This window comes from Morchella sextelata (genome assembly GCF_020137385.1).
Source record: "Morchella sextelata strain SCLS chromosome Unknown scls_15, whole genome shotgun sequence".
Lineage (NCBI taxonomy): Eukaryota > Fungi > Ascomycota > Pezizomycetes > Pezizales > Morchellaceae > Morchella > Morchella sextelata.
This window is the reverse complement of record NW_025408630.1, coordinates 261,664-277,747: the sequence shown is the minus strand read 5'-3', so window position 1 is coordinate 277,747 and position 16,084 is coordinate 261,664. Positions and strand designations below refer to the sequence as shown.

The 16,084-nt window shown below is 47.8% G+C and overlaps 3 protein-coding genes across 3 annotated transcripts; 1 reads left to right on the top strand and 2 right to left on the bottom strand.

The window, feature by feature from the left end:
- Positions 1-8: 8 nt before the first annotated feature.
- Positions 9-2,006, top strand: H6S33_003399 (uncharacterized protein; the record flags this gene model as incomplete). Its single annotated transcript, XM_044835143.1, has 2 exons — positions 9-469; positions 596-2,006. The coding sequence occupies 2 exons, from the start codon at positions 9-11 to the stop codon at positions 2,004-2,006; spliced, it is 1,872 nt and encodes a 623-aa protein (XP_044691760.1).
- Positions 2,007-3,983: 1,977 nt separating this feature from the next.
- H6S33_003398 (uncharacterized protein) lies at positions 3,984-5,633 on the bottom strand (the record flags this gene model as incomplete). The annotated part of the gene is made up of 7 exons (XM_044835142.1): positions 3,984-4,365; positions 4,425-4,455; positions 4,533-4,600; positions 4,678-5,072; positions 5,150-5,220; positions 5,303-5,339; positions 5,412-5,633. 7 exons carry the CDS (start codon positions 5,631-5,633, stop codon positions 3,984-3,986), a joined length of 1,206 nt encoding a protein of 401 aa, XP_044691759.1.
- A 4,518-nt stretch (positions 5,634-10,151) lies between these two features.
- On the bottom strand, positions 10,152-12,184 carry H6S33_003397 (uncharacterized protein; the record flags this gene model as incomplete). Its single annotated transcript, XM_044835141.1, has 5 exons — positions 10,152-10,223; positions 10,301-10,607; positions 10,668-10,839; positions 10,895-11,866; positions 11,947-12,184. The coding sequence occupies 5 exons, from the start codon at positions 12,182-12,184 to the stop codon at positions 10,152-10,154; spliced, it is 1,761 nt and encodes a 586-aa protein (XP_044691758.1).
- Positions 12,185-16,084: the final 3,900 nt, after the last annotated feature.

The window sequence follows — 16,084 nt, the reverse complement described above, 5'->3', positions numbered from 1 at the left end:
TTTCCACAATGGTTAAACAACTTGCTCGCCAAAAGAGAGTTATACCAAGCGGCCTCAGACAATTTTATAGAGCGTATCATCGCGATGCAAGATTTCCAACCGAAGAGAAGCTTGAAGCTCAGTTTTTGGATATATCAAAAACCTTCGATCAAGTATTTCTTATCATGGATGCAATGGACGAATTTGAGGACCGAAAAGAATTCCTCTCCATGATTACAAGGTTTGCCAGGGACTCTTCTATAAAATTTAAGGTCTTTGTGACGAGTCGCAAGGAGGGGGACATTGAAAACGCTTTCACTCGATATGGTTTCCCTGTAATCCAGATTAAGGTAAAAAGGGTTGACGCCGATATCGCCACCTTTGTTCGTTATGAGGTCGAAAAACGAATCAAAGAAATGAGAAGGGGCATCATTGATCAAGGACTCCAGAAAAGAATCATAGATACCCTAACATCTAAGTCGGGTGGGATGTAAGTTTCCTCTACTAGTATTCCACAGGTCGTGACCCCAAATAGGTCACATGACCCACCAAGTTATAATTGTTCGCCTCGCTAGTATTCTACTATATAATATGATTCTAATTTAACAATGAATAGGTTTTTATGGGTTAAATACCAATTGGATTATATTTACGAGCAACCAACGGCCAGAGATATTGTCACAGCCCTGAGCACACTGCCGGTTGACATGGACGCAACGTACACCCGAATTTTAAGAAGAATCGACAAACAGGTTCCGGCCAAGCGCGAGATAGCCCGACAGGCTTTGATATGGGTAATTTGCGCTAAAAGACCACTGAGGCATGAAGAACTAGCAATCGCAATTTCTATCAAACCCGAAACAACAACGCACAGAGACTTGGATCAGGTAGACGATAAAGAAATACTTCTCGAAGCCTGCTGTAATCTACTTGTTTTTGAGGGCGGTTGGTTTCGGCCTTTTCATTACACGGTCCAAGAATTCCTCACTCCCATCGACTCAAAGTTAACTGATAGCGTTGATTTGACCATTCTCCAAAAATACCAAATTACCATAAATCACCACGCAAATCTGGCAGAAATTTGCCTCCAATATCTGTTGTTACCGGAATTGGGCCAGGGACAGGCTTGGTTTGACTTGCGAGGATGTTTTCCACTGTTACGATATGCAGCAGCTTTTTGGTATCAGCATGTCAATGGCCTCCCTGAATTATCAGAGTCCTTGGCTCATTTAATTGACACGTTTCTCGATGGTAACCATGAAGAAAATCTTCTCGCGGCTTTTCGGGTAGAGGGGGAGGAATTTTACTGGACCGAGTCTATCAACTCGTTGAATTATTGCTTATCATTCAATATCCTCCACCTCTTCGAAAGATCTCATCGATTCGAGACTTCAATCGCCAACCAGGAGAAATACAAAGAAGCCTTACACTACGCTGTCTACGGAGGATTAATATCAGTGGTCGAATTTCTTGTGAAGAGAGGGTTCTCAATCAATTCTTACGACAATAGAAACCATACTCCACTTTATATCGCTGCTTTAGCTGGGAACAAGGAGACATTAATGTTTCTGTTAGAAAAGGGGGCAGATATTAATATGGAGTGTGCGGAAGGCAACAGCGCCTTAGGAATGGCTGCCTATTATGGTCATTTAGAGGTCGTACGCATACTCCTCAACGCGCGAGCTGATGTCAACGCTCAGGGTGGAATGTTGGTCGATGCCCTGTACGCATCTGCAGGTCAAGGGCACCAGGAGACCGTACAGATGCTCTTAGATCGAGGGGCTAATGTCAACGCTCAGGGTGGGTACTATGGCAATGCTCTGCAAGTAGCTGTAGTTGAAGGACACAAGGAGACCGTACAGATGCTCTTGGATCGAGGGGTTGATGTCAACGCTCAGGGTGGAAAGTACGACAATGCACTGCAAGCAGCGCGTTCCAAGAACCGTCGATATGTTCTTAAGTTGCTTGTGAAAGCCGGGGCCCGCGAAGATAACTCGGAAAACAACGATCTACAAAACACTAAATGAGCGATGCTCGAACCCTTAAGTTATCATCACCACTCTTCTATCAATCTTTTCATCAATCAACGTCTCAAGATCGGACTACAACAACCGACCATCCCCGCACAAACAGATACGAAGACAATAAAAGCTACTGCCGACCCTCCTGTCCTCTAACTCTTCAATTCAATATTTCATAAGCCTTCATCTTGGTTTATTTTTTCCTTTTCTACCAATATCTTCTCATTCTGTTTGATTTCCTCTTTATTTCAACAACTCTTTTTTCCTTCCATGCTGACCTTACAATACGACCTGCACGCCTATATACATGTAGCCCGTTGCTGTTTATTCCTTTTCATCACAGAGTACTGTAAATTTCTTATTTATGATTTTATTCATGCAAGAGTCTGCAAGTTGAGGTTCTAGGAGGAATGTTATACTTATGATTCTCTATCTTACACCGTATAAAAGTGCCACTGACTGGACAGAGAGCGTGGAATGAATACCTATGTAAGGAACGAACTCGTCTCGATCACCAATTATCACTCGGTTATCTAGACGTAAAGGTGTTTATACCAGAAGGGTATATGCGGGCGGTTCCGACTTCCCTAGTCGACTTACTGTACTATCATACGGAGAGGAATATCGAGGCCCTTTTATACTCTGAAACTCATGTCCAAGGAGGGACCAGGTATGACCCCGGCCCCATCTTGATCTTCACACACATAACCATAGTCTTTCACACACACTCAACACATGCCCCGTCCTGGCATGGCAGCTAGGTAGTACATACGAATAACTACCCTCCAGTCCTACACCCAATTCCACCAAAATAACCCACAAGAACCCCAGATCTACACCAGGATATCTACCACCTACACCCCCTTTCTCGGATCCCGCCCAAAAGCTAGTATCATGCACATGCACGCTGAACCTGTAGATGTTGGCATACCTAGGATCCTGTCAATGATAAGCTCCAGTGACTAGATCCAGAGCCATGTTCCTGCAGGTGCCAGGGAAATAATATGGCCCAATGAATCCCAAACGCCCGGTCATGAAGTGACGTGATCGAGCTCCGGCCCTGGGGATCTGCGTGCATGCATGCAAGCATGTATGTAGGCTGGCCCCTGTGTGCTCTAGATGCTGATCTGTGTGGGGCTGGATGGTATGTGCTCTGCTATCTATAGAGTAGAGTAAACACCGTGGCGTCATATGTATCCGGTTATTGTAAGACCTCAGTGCATGATCCCATGTGCGTAATCATAATCGTAAATGCCACATGTAGTTACTCTCTTCACGCCCCACCCCCACCCCCTTTCGGCTCTCCCATATGTAGGAAACGTGCTCAACATATCTACACGTCTTCCAAGGACGATCGATCTAGGTATTCCATACCATCCCGAGCAGTCCTAAGGGTGCAATGTGAAACATAGATTGTCGAAGCGCTGAAAGAACGGTTCTGGTACATATGGTTGTAGCTTAGAATAGCATTACTCCCACGTGTGTGTGGCGTTGTTATCCCTTTGGCTGGTACCGGCACTGATGGAACGGAAGCAGATTTAGAGTACTTCAAGGGTGGTCGGGAGTGGCCGGTAACACACAGCTGTCAGCGGGAGGCATGGCACAGATCTTGGGTCACCCGTTGAGAGGTGGGTGCTCGCATGTATTAGGAAAGTCTCTTCATTGGCGTGACCCTGTCACCCTAAGTTTCATAAGCCATGTGTCGTTGGATTCACGAACAGCCAACCGGGCAGGACATGATAAAATATGTAGTATTCATACATCCACTCGTCTGAGCATTATATACATCATTTAACCACCCACAACCCCCCCCCCCCCCCCTCTTTCTAACTAAATTCTCTCTGAGATTAAGAGACAAAAATACATATTAAAAAATACTTTCATCGCCGAGTGATATATCATGACTCACTCGACAGAACCAACCAAAACACAAAACAGGTTTTTATACCCCCCAAACGCCACACACCCGCGCACAGACAAAGCTCACACCCTCTCCTCCACCCTTACCCCCACCCCCATCTTATTCACCGCCTCCGCGTCCGCCTCGCCATCCACCTCCCCTTCCCCCTCCCTCCCCGCTTCACTCTCCACATCCCCGCCGCCGACCCTCGTGCGGATACCAAACTCCTCCGTCGAGTCATGCTGCGAGAACGACTGCATAATGTACGTGTCGCTCTGGTTCTGCTTACTGCGTAAGCGGGGGGCGGTGCCGATGTTGCGCGGGGCGTTGGGAGAGAAGACGTGCGGCTGGTCGGATCCGGCGCTGGCGTTGGGCGTGCCGCCGAGGAAGTTGGGGAGGTAGCGGGAGAAGAAGGGGCGGGCGGCGGGGGCGGAGCCGCAGGTGATGCTGACGAGTACTTCGACGCTGTGGCGGGGTTAGATGTGTGTGACATGGGCGGGGTGGGGTGGGGTGGGAACACTTACTTGGACCAGACAGTGAGGTCGATGTAATCCCCTATACGCGGTGGTGGTGGTGGTGGTGGTGGTTAGTGAGTGGACTTGAGGGAAGTAATTGACGAAGAGGGAGCTTACAGGATCGATCTTGCCCCTTCACGGCCATTCCGACACTCCAGAGTCTCAATATACCCGCAAGGACACCGCTAAAGATTTCAACCAATGTCAGACCGCACCAACCCCCACAGAGCATCACCGGAAATTTAAAGCACTTAGCACTCACAGCCCACCCAGCGAAAAGACCATAACCAGCCCCCATTTCTGCCTCTTCGGTAGCTGCACCTTCCAGATCAGCTTAATCGGCAACAACCAGACCAGAAAGTCCGTCGCAATGTTAATCGACGGCAGCGCGTACTGCAGCGCCTTCTGGTCGACGCAGTGGTGCTCGATCGTGCCCGCCAGGAACGGGTTGACCTGGTCCCACAGGTAGGAGAGCGGGACGCACTGCAGGCACGACGACACAAAGGCGGTGATGGTGAAGGCGGTGCAGAGGATGAGGAGGGCCCAGCAGGTGTGGACCATGCGTTCGGAGGGCTGCAGGCGGACTATGAACAGGAGGAGGGAGGCTTTGGTCAGGCCCAGGGAGATGAAGTAGAATATTTGGGCGGCGAGGCCAATCTGTATTATTCACATGAGGGTTTTAGTGGTGCGACTTGCGCGTTGGGGAGGGCGGATAGCTGGAGGATGGTATTCACCTTTTGACTAGCTACGCCGTCTTGCCAGGTTATGTCCCAAACATGCTTTCCGGCTCCGGTCATATAAACACCTGTGAACAATTCCGAATTGTTAACCTTCCACCTTTTCACCACACAAACACCACCACACCACACCCAGTTCAACATACATACCACAAAGAGCACACGCAATCAACCCCATTCCAAAAACCTATATTCCGCACCCAGCCCTCAGCAATCATTTCCTCTCAACAACCAGAATCCCCAACAGGTAATTTCTCACAGCAGCAAGAACCATGCACCAATCATCCGCGCCCATCTTCTTCAGCAGCACCGCACGGCAGTAGATGCGCGCACTTAAAACAATTAACATCACTGTCCCAAACGACAAGGACGTCGCCACGAGCGCCGGTCCCCGGTTATCGTGGTTCAACCCTGCGGCTGCGGCTGCCTCGGCCGCTCTGTCATATCGAGATAGTAGGATCGCAGCATGCTGTATATCCATTGCCATCACCAGCGATCAACGAGAATGGTGAGGTGAGCTAGCTAGGGACCTCAAAGTGCGCAAGCAAGCAGTCCGGAGAAGAGGGGGGGGGGGGGGGTTATGAAAACGGCAGAACTGTAGATACGTGAAATCTGGGTGCTCCCCCCGGTTATGTACATATATGTAGACGGGAGTCAACCCCCAGGGGTGCGGGAGAAGGACCAAGAAAATAACCCAGCAATAAATAATGCTTAAACGTATATAGCCACGAGTGAGTGGGTGTGTGTGTCCCAGACACTACCGGCACACCAGATCTACGTGTATGTATGGGAGCGATGAAGATCAGACGAACGGGGCCCCTGCGGGCCTGCGCTGCATCGGCATACTCGGAGGTTTGTTATTCCCGCGCACCGACATTACGTGTTGTGCAGGCTGAGGGTGCATAGAGATAGATATATAATATATTTCAACATCTAGATGATCTATGATACACTGAGATAGAGCCTCTATTAATTACTTGCTTGCTCATTCAAATCTCCAACTATGTGTGTGTGTGGATGTTGTATCTTGTATAATATCGCATCGTATTCCCGGAAGATATTGCAATCATTGACAGCCCGCCAGGCCACGCAAGACAAAGGTCGAGGGAATCTATTTAGATTGAGTTAGCATCCCCCCGTGCCTCTCCCCCACAGATCGCTTCTCGGCTCGGCAGGTATTGGCTGCACTGCGACGTTATCCCGCCATGTGCCCGGCGTGCCCGAGTAGAGCAGACTCGTAGAATAGTTGGGAGTAGCAGGGGAGGGAGGTGCTGATCCGGAGTGAAGTGGAGAGAGAGTGGAGTAGGGCAGAGTGGAACAGCGCCCTTCTCGAAAGTAGTACTGTAGTAGGTGTAGCGCCTACGTAGGTGGGCATTCCAGCACCACATGGCGTACGACCTCTGCGACACGATTGGGCCCGTCGTAATACTCATGTCTCAGCGCAACCGTTAGGATTTGCAGGTCCGACCGCCGACCAACTAGTGACGATCCCCTACATACCCTAACTACTTGTACCTACATCACACCCCTGTGACCCGAAACATCGGATAAGGTAACGAACCTTGAACATATCCTCCAAGCTCGAGGTAATCATAGTCCCCCCCCCCCCTATATTCTACTCCTCCCCTCTCGATACAGGCATTTTGCTGTGTGGAATAGAGTACTCTAGCAATATGCCGATCAGAGCATGTGATGTGCATACACTACGTTGAGCATCTAGGTACTTTACTCTACAGTAGAGTGCCCTCCATCCATCCATGCGAGATGCAGCAAAAATTCGCGCATTATGCAAGGGACAAGGCTCGAAATCGAATCAGGGGTATCTTGGAACGGGCATTGGGGGCCGGCCGAACAAGCAGCGTCATGAAGATGCGTTCCCGTTTCCAGGACTGTGGCGCACTAGGGACATCTATTGACCGAGATCAAGTCTCGCTAGCGTTGGACTACACTGTTTCTCCAGCTGGCAGAGGAGGGGTTGGATGCTTTATGTACTTATCTTCTCCTGACTTGCTTCAGAGAAGTACTTGTATGCACCAACTAGAGTATCAAGCGCATGTGAAGCGGTCGATGGGGGAGCAGGCATATTTACCCCCTTCAGCCTTATTGCGCGGAAGTAGCGTCTGGTGCTCTCCTACATGCATGGTTTCTTGCGAATAGCCATGTGCTCTACCTAGGTGATTTTCCTCGCCTGTCATTGAAGGATCGTCACATAGGTACATATAGTGCCCAAAGACCTTCCTTCATTACGGATAACATTAATTACGAACAGCTAGTAGCCATTGCGGTCGATACCTCTAGATCTATATATCGCTGTTGGCTCCTAGTTATTATTGGCCTAAATGGATATACATACAGATTGAAATTCGATAACAATCGGCATATAGGTGATGGTTTCGCCGATAATTAAAAATCTCGGTTGCGCCTAATTAAATCTGGGGTTCGAGCCAACCAGAGATGGCTTTTTTCTTTTTCTTTTTTTTTTTTTCAATTTCGCGATAGAAGGGCTGAAGGATCTAGAACCGTCAATTCTCCGCTTCTGGTGGGCATGGAACCTTATTTATTTGACAGTTCCTTGGGAGCGCATTTAGCCGGCGCAGGATACCGAGGTTTTTATCACTCGATGAGCGGTGAGGGATGGCAGAGTACGTATGTACATGTACATAGCTATAGATTCTTGTGCTGCACATGTGTGGGGAGACAGATTGTGCTATGGTTATTTAGTGGGTGATGGAGAGAAAACTGGAATTTCTCAAGATATCCAGGTATGCCGAGTGGGATACCTATGCCGTAATGCTCTACCTTCGACTGCAAGATCCCGGAATATGCCTGGGAGTATGGCTAGTCCAAATGAGAACATTATTCTTTCAGTATGTCTTGGAGATTTCAAATTCCGTATATATCGTATTCGTTTCGAGGGCTTGAGAGTATCGCCATCACACTCGCCCGAGAGACAGAATAGAGGGGTTGGGGTTAAGACATAGTCTTAGACTTGAATGATGGCGTAAAGATAATGAATGAGACCTGGAGGCGTCGGTACTTTCCTTAATACTCTAACTCATTATATATATGTTCTGACCTTCGAGACCTGCGTCCTGTAGGATCAAGGTATATGTGGCAATTGCTATAGCTAATAATACTTATTAATTTGAGTGGTGCCTTTTGGCGCGAAACAAAGTTACAACAAAGTTACAACAATACCTACCATAGTTCCACTTTTCACGGCGTCCATATTTTGCGGGAGGTATCGTGGGGATAGAATTTGGAGAGAGGTATTTGTTGATAAACTGGTAAGACGTGATTTATTGCAAGGGACTGAGTCTAGTTAACTACATATTTAACTAATCCACGATAAAGGCAAGTATCGTTTCACTACATGAATATACCACGTACCTGCTCCCCGAACTGGCCAAGTGCTAGCCTCCTCAACTGACCTCAACCGGCCAGGTAGCCGCTCCTCCAACTGACCGGCTGTCATTGTTGTCCTTTATCGACATTTTCTAGCAAAACACAGGCTTTGTTTTCTTTGAACGCTGGAAGCTTCGTAGAGATGGAATTTCGATCGGGTGGAATTATGAGTACCTACATGTAATTTACCCCAGCTTCACTATCTTGTGTTTAGATGTTTTATGTTGATTGGAGCCCCGACAGAAGTTCAAACATACATACAGAGAAACCTATCATAATTCCACCCTCTCGAAATTCTATCCCTACCAAACTTCCAGCGGTTGGAGGGAACGATACCTGTAGTCCGCTAACAAAGGCCTCTCTCTAAATTCCATCCCTACGATAATTCCAGCGGAATTCGACCACCACGGGGGTGGAATTATGATAGATTTTGCTGTATAAGCTTAAGGTCTCTAGAGTAACGAGAATCCAACTACATGCATTAGTGTACTCTCCCCGCCATCCCCCCACTCTTGGCTACATGTACGTATCAAAGCCGCTAAAAACACGAAAGGCGGCGATGAGCTAAGTCAGATCTAGAGACAGCTATAAGCAATAGTAATGCTTGGTCAAGCCTACTAGCTACTCTACATGTATGTCCTATGTAGAGTTAAGGAGGTGCCTTCCAGAAACCTACATGTAGCTATCCCAGGACCTACGCTACACTGTGCGGCTTTAATTCTAAAATGCGGGTACCCTTACCAGCATTTATAATCATTTAATACTTGGAGCACTATCCCTTATGAAGTATTAATCTCAATTCTGTGGCTTTCGTGCGAGGCTCGCCTGATGTTACCATGTCTCATGTTGGCAGCATTTAAGTAATAGCTTAAGGGATACTAACCCTTACCTTTCTGTGCTAGGAATTTTGTAGAGGAAAATCATCATCATACCATATCACTCACACATATTTCATGTGGGGCGTAAATACAGCTTAATTGGAAGAGTCCACGAGCTATCAGCGCCTATCACACATGAGGATAGTGAAACTATACGCCCAACTAGAGCACCTCATCGTCTCGAGGCAGATCGAGATCATAGCGTAAAGTTGTATTTCTGAAAGCGCATTAAAAAGGGGAAATTGGCCTTCTCCTTATCTGAATTCTGTACCTTTTTGGCAGGCGAGACTTGACTTTGACTTGAGGTGCTCCGAGATAGAACCCTACAGAGGCAGAACCCGTTGCCGGCTCGATATACTCTGTCCCTCCCGCCTTGTGGTGCCTCGTATCACACTGGCTGGCCGTCACTGTTACTGCTGGCACAGAGTTACTTTGAGATCTGGCCACAGCTATTAGTGGCAAGGTGGTTCTAAAATTAAGGATATCCGTCAATAAATTGCCATACTCCCCTTGATCTCCTTGTTTATCAAACTTCTTTATACACGCCGTCTGCAATAAACATTGCTATCCTAGAAAACGCCATCTCTAGCCTGATGTTGCAAGCAGGTTCATTCAGCTGGATGCATGGAGCTATATACAAGATTTTATACACAATTTCCAACGCACACAGAGAGTGAGTGGTAGGTATCAAGTCAGCAATCCCATCCCCATGAGTTCTATTTTTTTGCCTCTACTCTAACGACCTTATCGCAATTCAGCAGCCACAATGGATCAAATGCATATTTCAACTACGTCTCTCGGGTCAATAATCGTTCGAGGAGATCCCCGAGAAAAGGGGGGGGGGGGGGGGGGGGGGGTGACTTACCCTTCTCATTGCGTTAACTGTCTCCTCGCCCAGCTCTTCCTGCAAATAATCTCTCTTTACAAGTCCAATTCCGTGCTCCCCTGTTACAGTACCTTCCATCTCAATTGCACGTTTGATCATCCTGTGAACAACATCCTCGGCAGTCGCTCGCTCACGATCATTGTAGAGGAGGATTGCATGGAAGTTTCCGTCCCCGACGTGGCCAACAATGCTACCAAGGATGTTGTTCTTCAGCATGTCGGCCTTTGTTTCTTCGATTATCTCGGCGAGCCGTGACATGGGGACTGCGACGTCGGTCGTCCATACACTGACCAAGAGATATTAGCCTGGTATACGCTGGGGGGTGGGAGGATTGGTAATGAGTTACTGGTCATCTTCGGCACGCTTGAGCGCCATCATACTCCAGAGAGCCTCCTTGCGTGCTGACCAGAGGTCATGTTCTTCTTCTTTGGTGCGCGCGAACTCGAAGCTCTTGGACCCGTGGGTCTTTCCAATAGCCTTGATGAGGGCGATCTGCTCCTTAACGCCTGCAGCGGTACCTACATAATACTCAATACCGCTACCTCCGATCATTTCTACAATAGAGGGACGTACCGGCAAACTTGAAGAAGAGCGTAGGCTCCTCCTTCCAGTTCCTTGCAGTAGTGCCGGAATCATTGATGCACTTCATCATTACATCGTCCAGAATCTCGATTGCGGCAATGGGAATTCCCTTACCAATTACCTCTGCGACCATTTCTGCTGCAGCCTTGATGCTTGGGAAGGACGACACAGCCACGCTTTCTGATGCCGGCTTCACGGCCAGTTTCAAGGTGGCCTCTGTTACAAGCCCAAGCGTGCCCTCGGAGCCTATGAACATCCTCGTCAAGTCGTATCCTGCACTTGACTTTCGGGGACGTTGGCGTGTCTTGATCACTGTTCCATCGGCGAGCACTACGGTAAGGGATAAGACCCACTCCCTCATCGTCCCGTATTTGGCCGCGTTAGTGCCGCTACAGCCGGTGCCTACCATACCGCCGATCTGCGCACCCGGGCCAGGATCCGGCGGGAAGAAAAGGCCGTCGGTAGCTAATATCTCGTTGAGGTATTCCCAGCCTACGGCGGGCTGCACAACGACGTCAAGGTCATCCTTGTGGATGCTAAGGATCTTGTCCATGCGCGAGAAATCGATACACACGCCGCCCCTGGTCGGCGCAAAGTGGCCCTCTAGAGAGGTGCCCCCGGAGAAGGCGGTCATGGGGATGCGCCGCTCGTGGCAGATCTTTGCGATGGCCGAAACCTCTTCGGTGGTGCTGGGGTAGACGACAAGGAACGGGACGGCATCGGCGGCGTTCTGGTGTGTTGACCAAGAGGAAGTCGAGTGTGTAGCTAGATCATCGGTGCGCGTAGAGACATTGTCGGCACCGAGGAGGCGGACGAATTCTGTCCATGAGGACTGGAGGTTGGACTTTGAGAGATTGTGCGCCGGAGGTGTGACGGAGGAGAGCGGAGAGGTGGAGGTTGTGAGGAGACTGGGTTGCGAGAGGGTGCCCAGGTAGTAGAATCCAGCGGCGACAAATGCCAGAGCTACACTTGCAGATCAGGAGATGGACTCTGGGAGCTTTCCGCTTCTTCTTCTTCTTCCACAGCGATTGAGAGAGGCTCACTGAATATGCGACTGATTGTCCCTCCGCTCGCAGCCTTTGCATCACCTCCGCCGGGTATCCTCCTGGACTGCTGTAACCGCTCTGCCTGAACACGTCGCGCGGTAGACTCGTACAATTGGCCATGAAAACTTTTCTTGAACTTGTCGTCTCCTCCCGTTGACTGGAATCGCCTGCCCACGAGGCGCGACGCAGGCGCAGGAGCCCGCCGGGCGAGATGCAGTAGACGGGGTGCCGACATTATATTGTATCTATTATGCTGCTGCCTTAGACTGACTTCTCAGTTTGCGGATTGCAGGTTACTGATTGTGAGTGCCGGACCGGACAGCTTATGTGGATCGGGCAAATGGGTGGGGTACAGCAGGTACACTCGTAATGGTGGGGTGGACTTCTCCCGACAGTAAGCTCGGGTAAGGTATACGATGTGGTGAAGAATATATACAATGCGAAGCTGTAGCCGAAAAGAGACCTTGTTATTGCTTGAGTGTGTTTCGGCCAATTGTCGGTCAATTGCCTTGAAGTCTCTCTATGCAGCAGCAGAAGCAGCAGCCTTGAACTTCACTGGCGGAGAGAAGAACGTTGAAAATGGTGGCTGTCTGTGGCTGTTGTGGTGGGGAATGGTCGGCACTAGCCACAGGCAACGAGAGTGGGTCCGCACTAAAACCACCAACAGTACATGTAGTACTAGTGTGTAAGGTCGAATTCATCTCGTGTAATAAAGCACAGAAGGTGGACAGATGCTAAACTCGTAAATTCTGTAGTTCATATACTCTACGCAGAGTAGCTAAATCTACCTATCGTACATATGTTCGGCCTATAGCTAGATCCCACAACGACTTGACCAACTCAGCATTTTAACGTACTGAATCTTGAATCTACAGTTATATCTTCATGAGCAGTATGGTCCGCGAGGACGCTCGAGGCGAGGCTTGAGAATATCCTCGAGGTGTCTCATCCTCGTTGACCTCTAATTGTCCTTGTCAGTCCTCGAATTCCGGCAGTGCACTGCTTAATGATAGGCACGAGACTCCCCTATGGTACAATTCGAAAAAGATAACCTATCAAGAATAATGAGATATTGTTTCTCATACTGTGGTATCCTCTGAGGGAGGAGGTCTTATCCACACAAAATGGGTAACTGGACCCTAATCACTGAGAAAAGATATCTACTAGTGGGAAAGCGGCAGGAGGCGGCAAGAGGCCGCAAGAGGCCGCGGGAGGCGGCCAGGACGGCGGGGACGATATAGCTGTATGACAGTAGTGCGGGGACAGCACACCCTGTGTGACACCTGCGTGACAGTACTAGTAGGCACACCTGTGAAAACGTCTAAGTCCCGAATGTATACATGTATATAGGCATCATCATGATCATATATCACCATCATGATCACCCTCATCATGATAGGTATCACATAGAGGCGGGTATGGGCGTGGTATAGCTTGTCCATGCCCGCTTTCGCCAGACTCATGTGCATGTTATCCTTTAAACAATTGTATTTCCTAATTGTTACAAGCCCATCACTGAAGGAGATGAACTGAAGATGCTGTTGATAGAATTGGATCCTGGTTGATGAATTTAGGAATAATTCGGTGGAGGAGAAACCTTACGATGAAATTCAAGATCACAATCTCACTTTATCCTACTAGAAAGGATATATAAATGATGTATAATCTTGAACATAAACAGCATTGAGCTAGACCACTTTGAGCCTAAAATGTCCTCAAATGGCATACGATTTCCTGATATGGGCGTTAACGTTTTAGACCGGGTACCGTGTCAGACCTAGAAGAGTGTCAATCCCACACAAATTTGTATGGGGATTTCCACGGTGAAGGCCACCTCCACCACCACTCGAGACACTTACTACCAAATTTTTAAGAAATGAATTTCATTTAAAAATACATACATTTGAATAGTTTCCGGATTAACTATCCTCTATTATGGTGATTGTAGAGTCTTCGTTTTTCGAAGGCTTTATGTCTAGTTTCAGTGCCGTTGCCATGCGACACACTTCTAGGTCTGACACAGTACTGGGTCGAAAACGTTACTTATCTTTTACGTCCCAAAGCGGAAATCCAGGACCCTGTTTATCCTCCCCACGGGTGATAACTTATCCCGTTTACACCAAAACCATTGCACAATAGGGACTCGCAGTCCCGAGACTTTGTCTCGAGACCTGGCGAGACGACCCTGGGACAAGACGAGATGTCTCGAGAGTTTTTCTCTAAATCTCGAGATAAGTCTCGAGACTTCCGAGTGATGTTAAATGATCCAAATCAAGGGCTCTTCCTAATATTTAGGCTTCCTCATACTCAGATTTCCCCATATACAGGCTTCTGAAAATCGGGTGTGCATTTTGGACCCGAATTCTATCCACAATTTATTGCCAAGAATTTCTGGTCCCTGTTCAAAACTGAGCGTTAACGGATTTGGGTACAACTTCTTACCTCAAATGCGGATTGAGTTTAGCTTATAACAGTCTCGAGATTCGTCCCGAGACTTACCTCAGGTCTCGAGACTTCCATGACTATGGTGGGGCGAGACAAGACAAGACGAGACTTGGTGAAAAATGGTCTCGTCTTGTCTCGTGCCCATCATTAACACTGCTGTCAGCTCGAGGACGATAAAAAGCGATTCTGGGAAAACAAAAAGCAGTACTTCGTTAAAGTAAAAATCCCAATACTAAAGTGTGGATTATGGCCGAGATCTTTCTTTGGAAAGTACTCGATATAGGGGCAAAAGGACACTCGTCGTGTACCAAACTAATCCTAGCTGAACGAAACACCATTTCACTCAAACAGGGTGATGAATTAATTAATCAATCAAATCCTAATAGTGTAAAGTTCGGAGGGCGGTTACAGGTATTTATACTCTTCCACATTTTGAATATGGCGGGTAAGTGGTTTGGAGAATGATTGGTTGACCTAGACGTGTAAATATACAATAATTTAATCAAAGCATTCAATCGGCCGGCTGTCAGCTAGATAGTAAAGAAACGCAGAGGTTACATACATACATGTACATTTATGTGGTAATAGGGAGAGATACATGTAAATTAAATGATTACACCATGCCAATGTTTATCGCCTTTTCCTAGTGGTGCGTCGTGCGCAATTGCGCAAGTGAGATGCGTACCGAGTGATAAGCGATGATGGAAATTTCAATGCCAAGAGCGATGTTCCGAACATAAGGTCAGGGCGGTAAATTTCATCAATGCGCCAGACTTTGGCCCTCGCGCGAACTGCTGATCATACATGGGATATCCATTGGCTCTGAATTCGAAGTCGGTCCTGCCCGAGCCCCCGTATGTACACACCACCGCCGCACCTGCCATCACATCATTTTTCTTGGCGGTGAGGTGCAATTAAGCTTTTCGCAAGCGATGGTGTCTCACTAGCTATAGTGCACCTGCACTTGCATCCATATCTTCGAACGTTCATCTACCTGAAATGGTGGCGATTCTATCGAAAATTCATTTGCTGCCAGAGGAAAGTGTGGGCGTAATTTGATCTGGTATTCCTCTCCCCTAGCTGCTGGCCGGTCGGGGCGCGAAGACAAACGACGAAGCATGGCTAACTGGAAGTCTCAGAACCATGTTGCAATATGCATAAGGGAATTCGGATCGTGTCATCAGTTGAGATTATTGAGCACTAGTCCTAGGCCATGTGCATAAAGCGACCTATACACATAGAGTCAGAAATCGTGCGACAAGAGAATTACATGTATGTAGATACGAACACATCTCAAGATACGTTACATTGAAGATGTTTGATTGATTGATATTAATTTACATTGACGATGATCCCTTGCTAACATGACTTATAAATCAGACTCCCAGCCTTCTGGGGTATATAAACCGACCTGTAGTGGTTGTTAAATCCAAACCACAAGCATTTATAACGAAAGGTGGCAGAGTTCTCGACATCTTAATTGTAGGAGAATAATGAAAGCCTACTGATAAGGTTGTTCATATTGCCTCGCCTCCATAGATGCAAATTCAAAGATAATGCTATCCCAAGGTAAACCGCAACCATCCTTCTCTATTGCATTTATGCTCTGAATCAATATCTAGTTTGAGAGAAAGTAATTTTGATGGCAACCCTCCGCTTGTTACTCCCTAAAGTGAAGGCTGGTACGTTG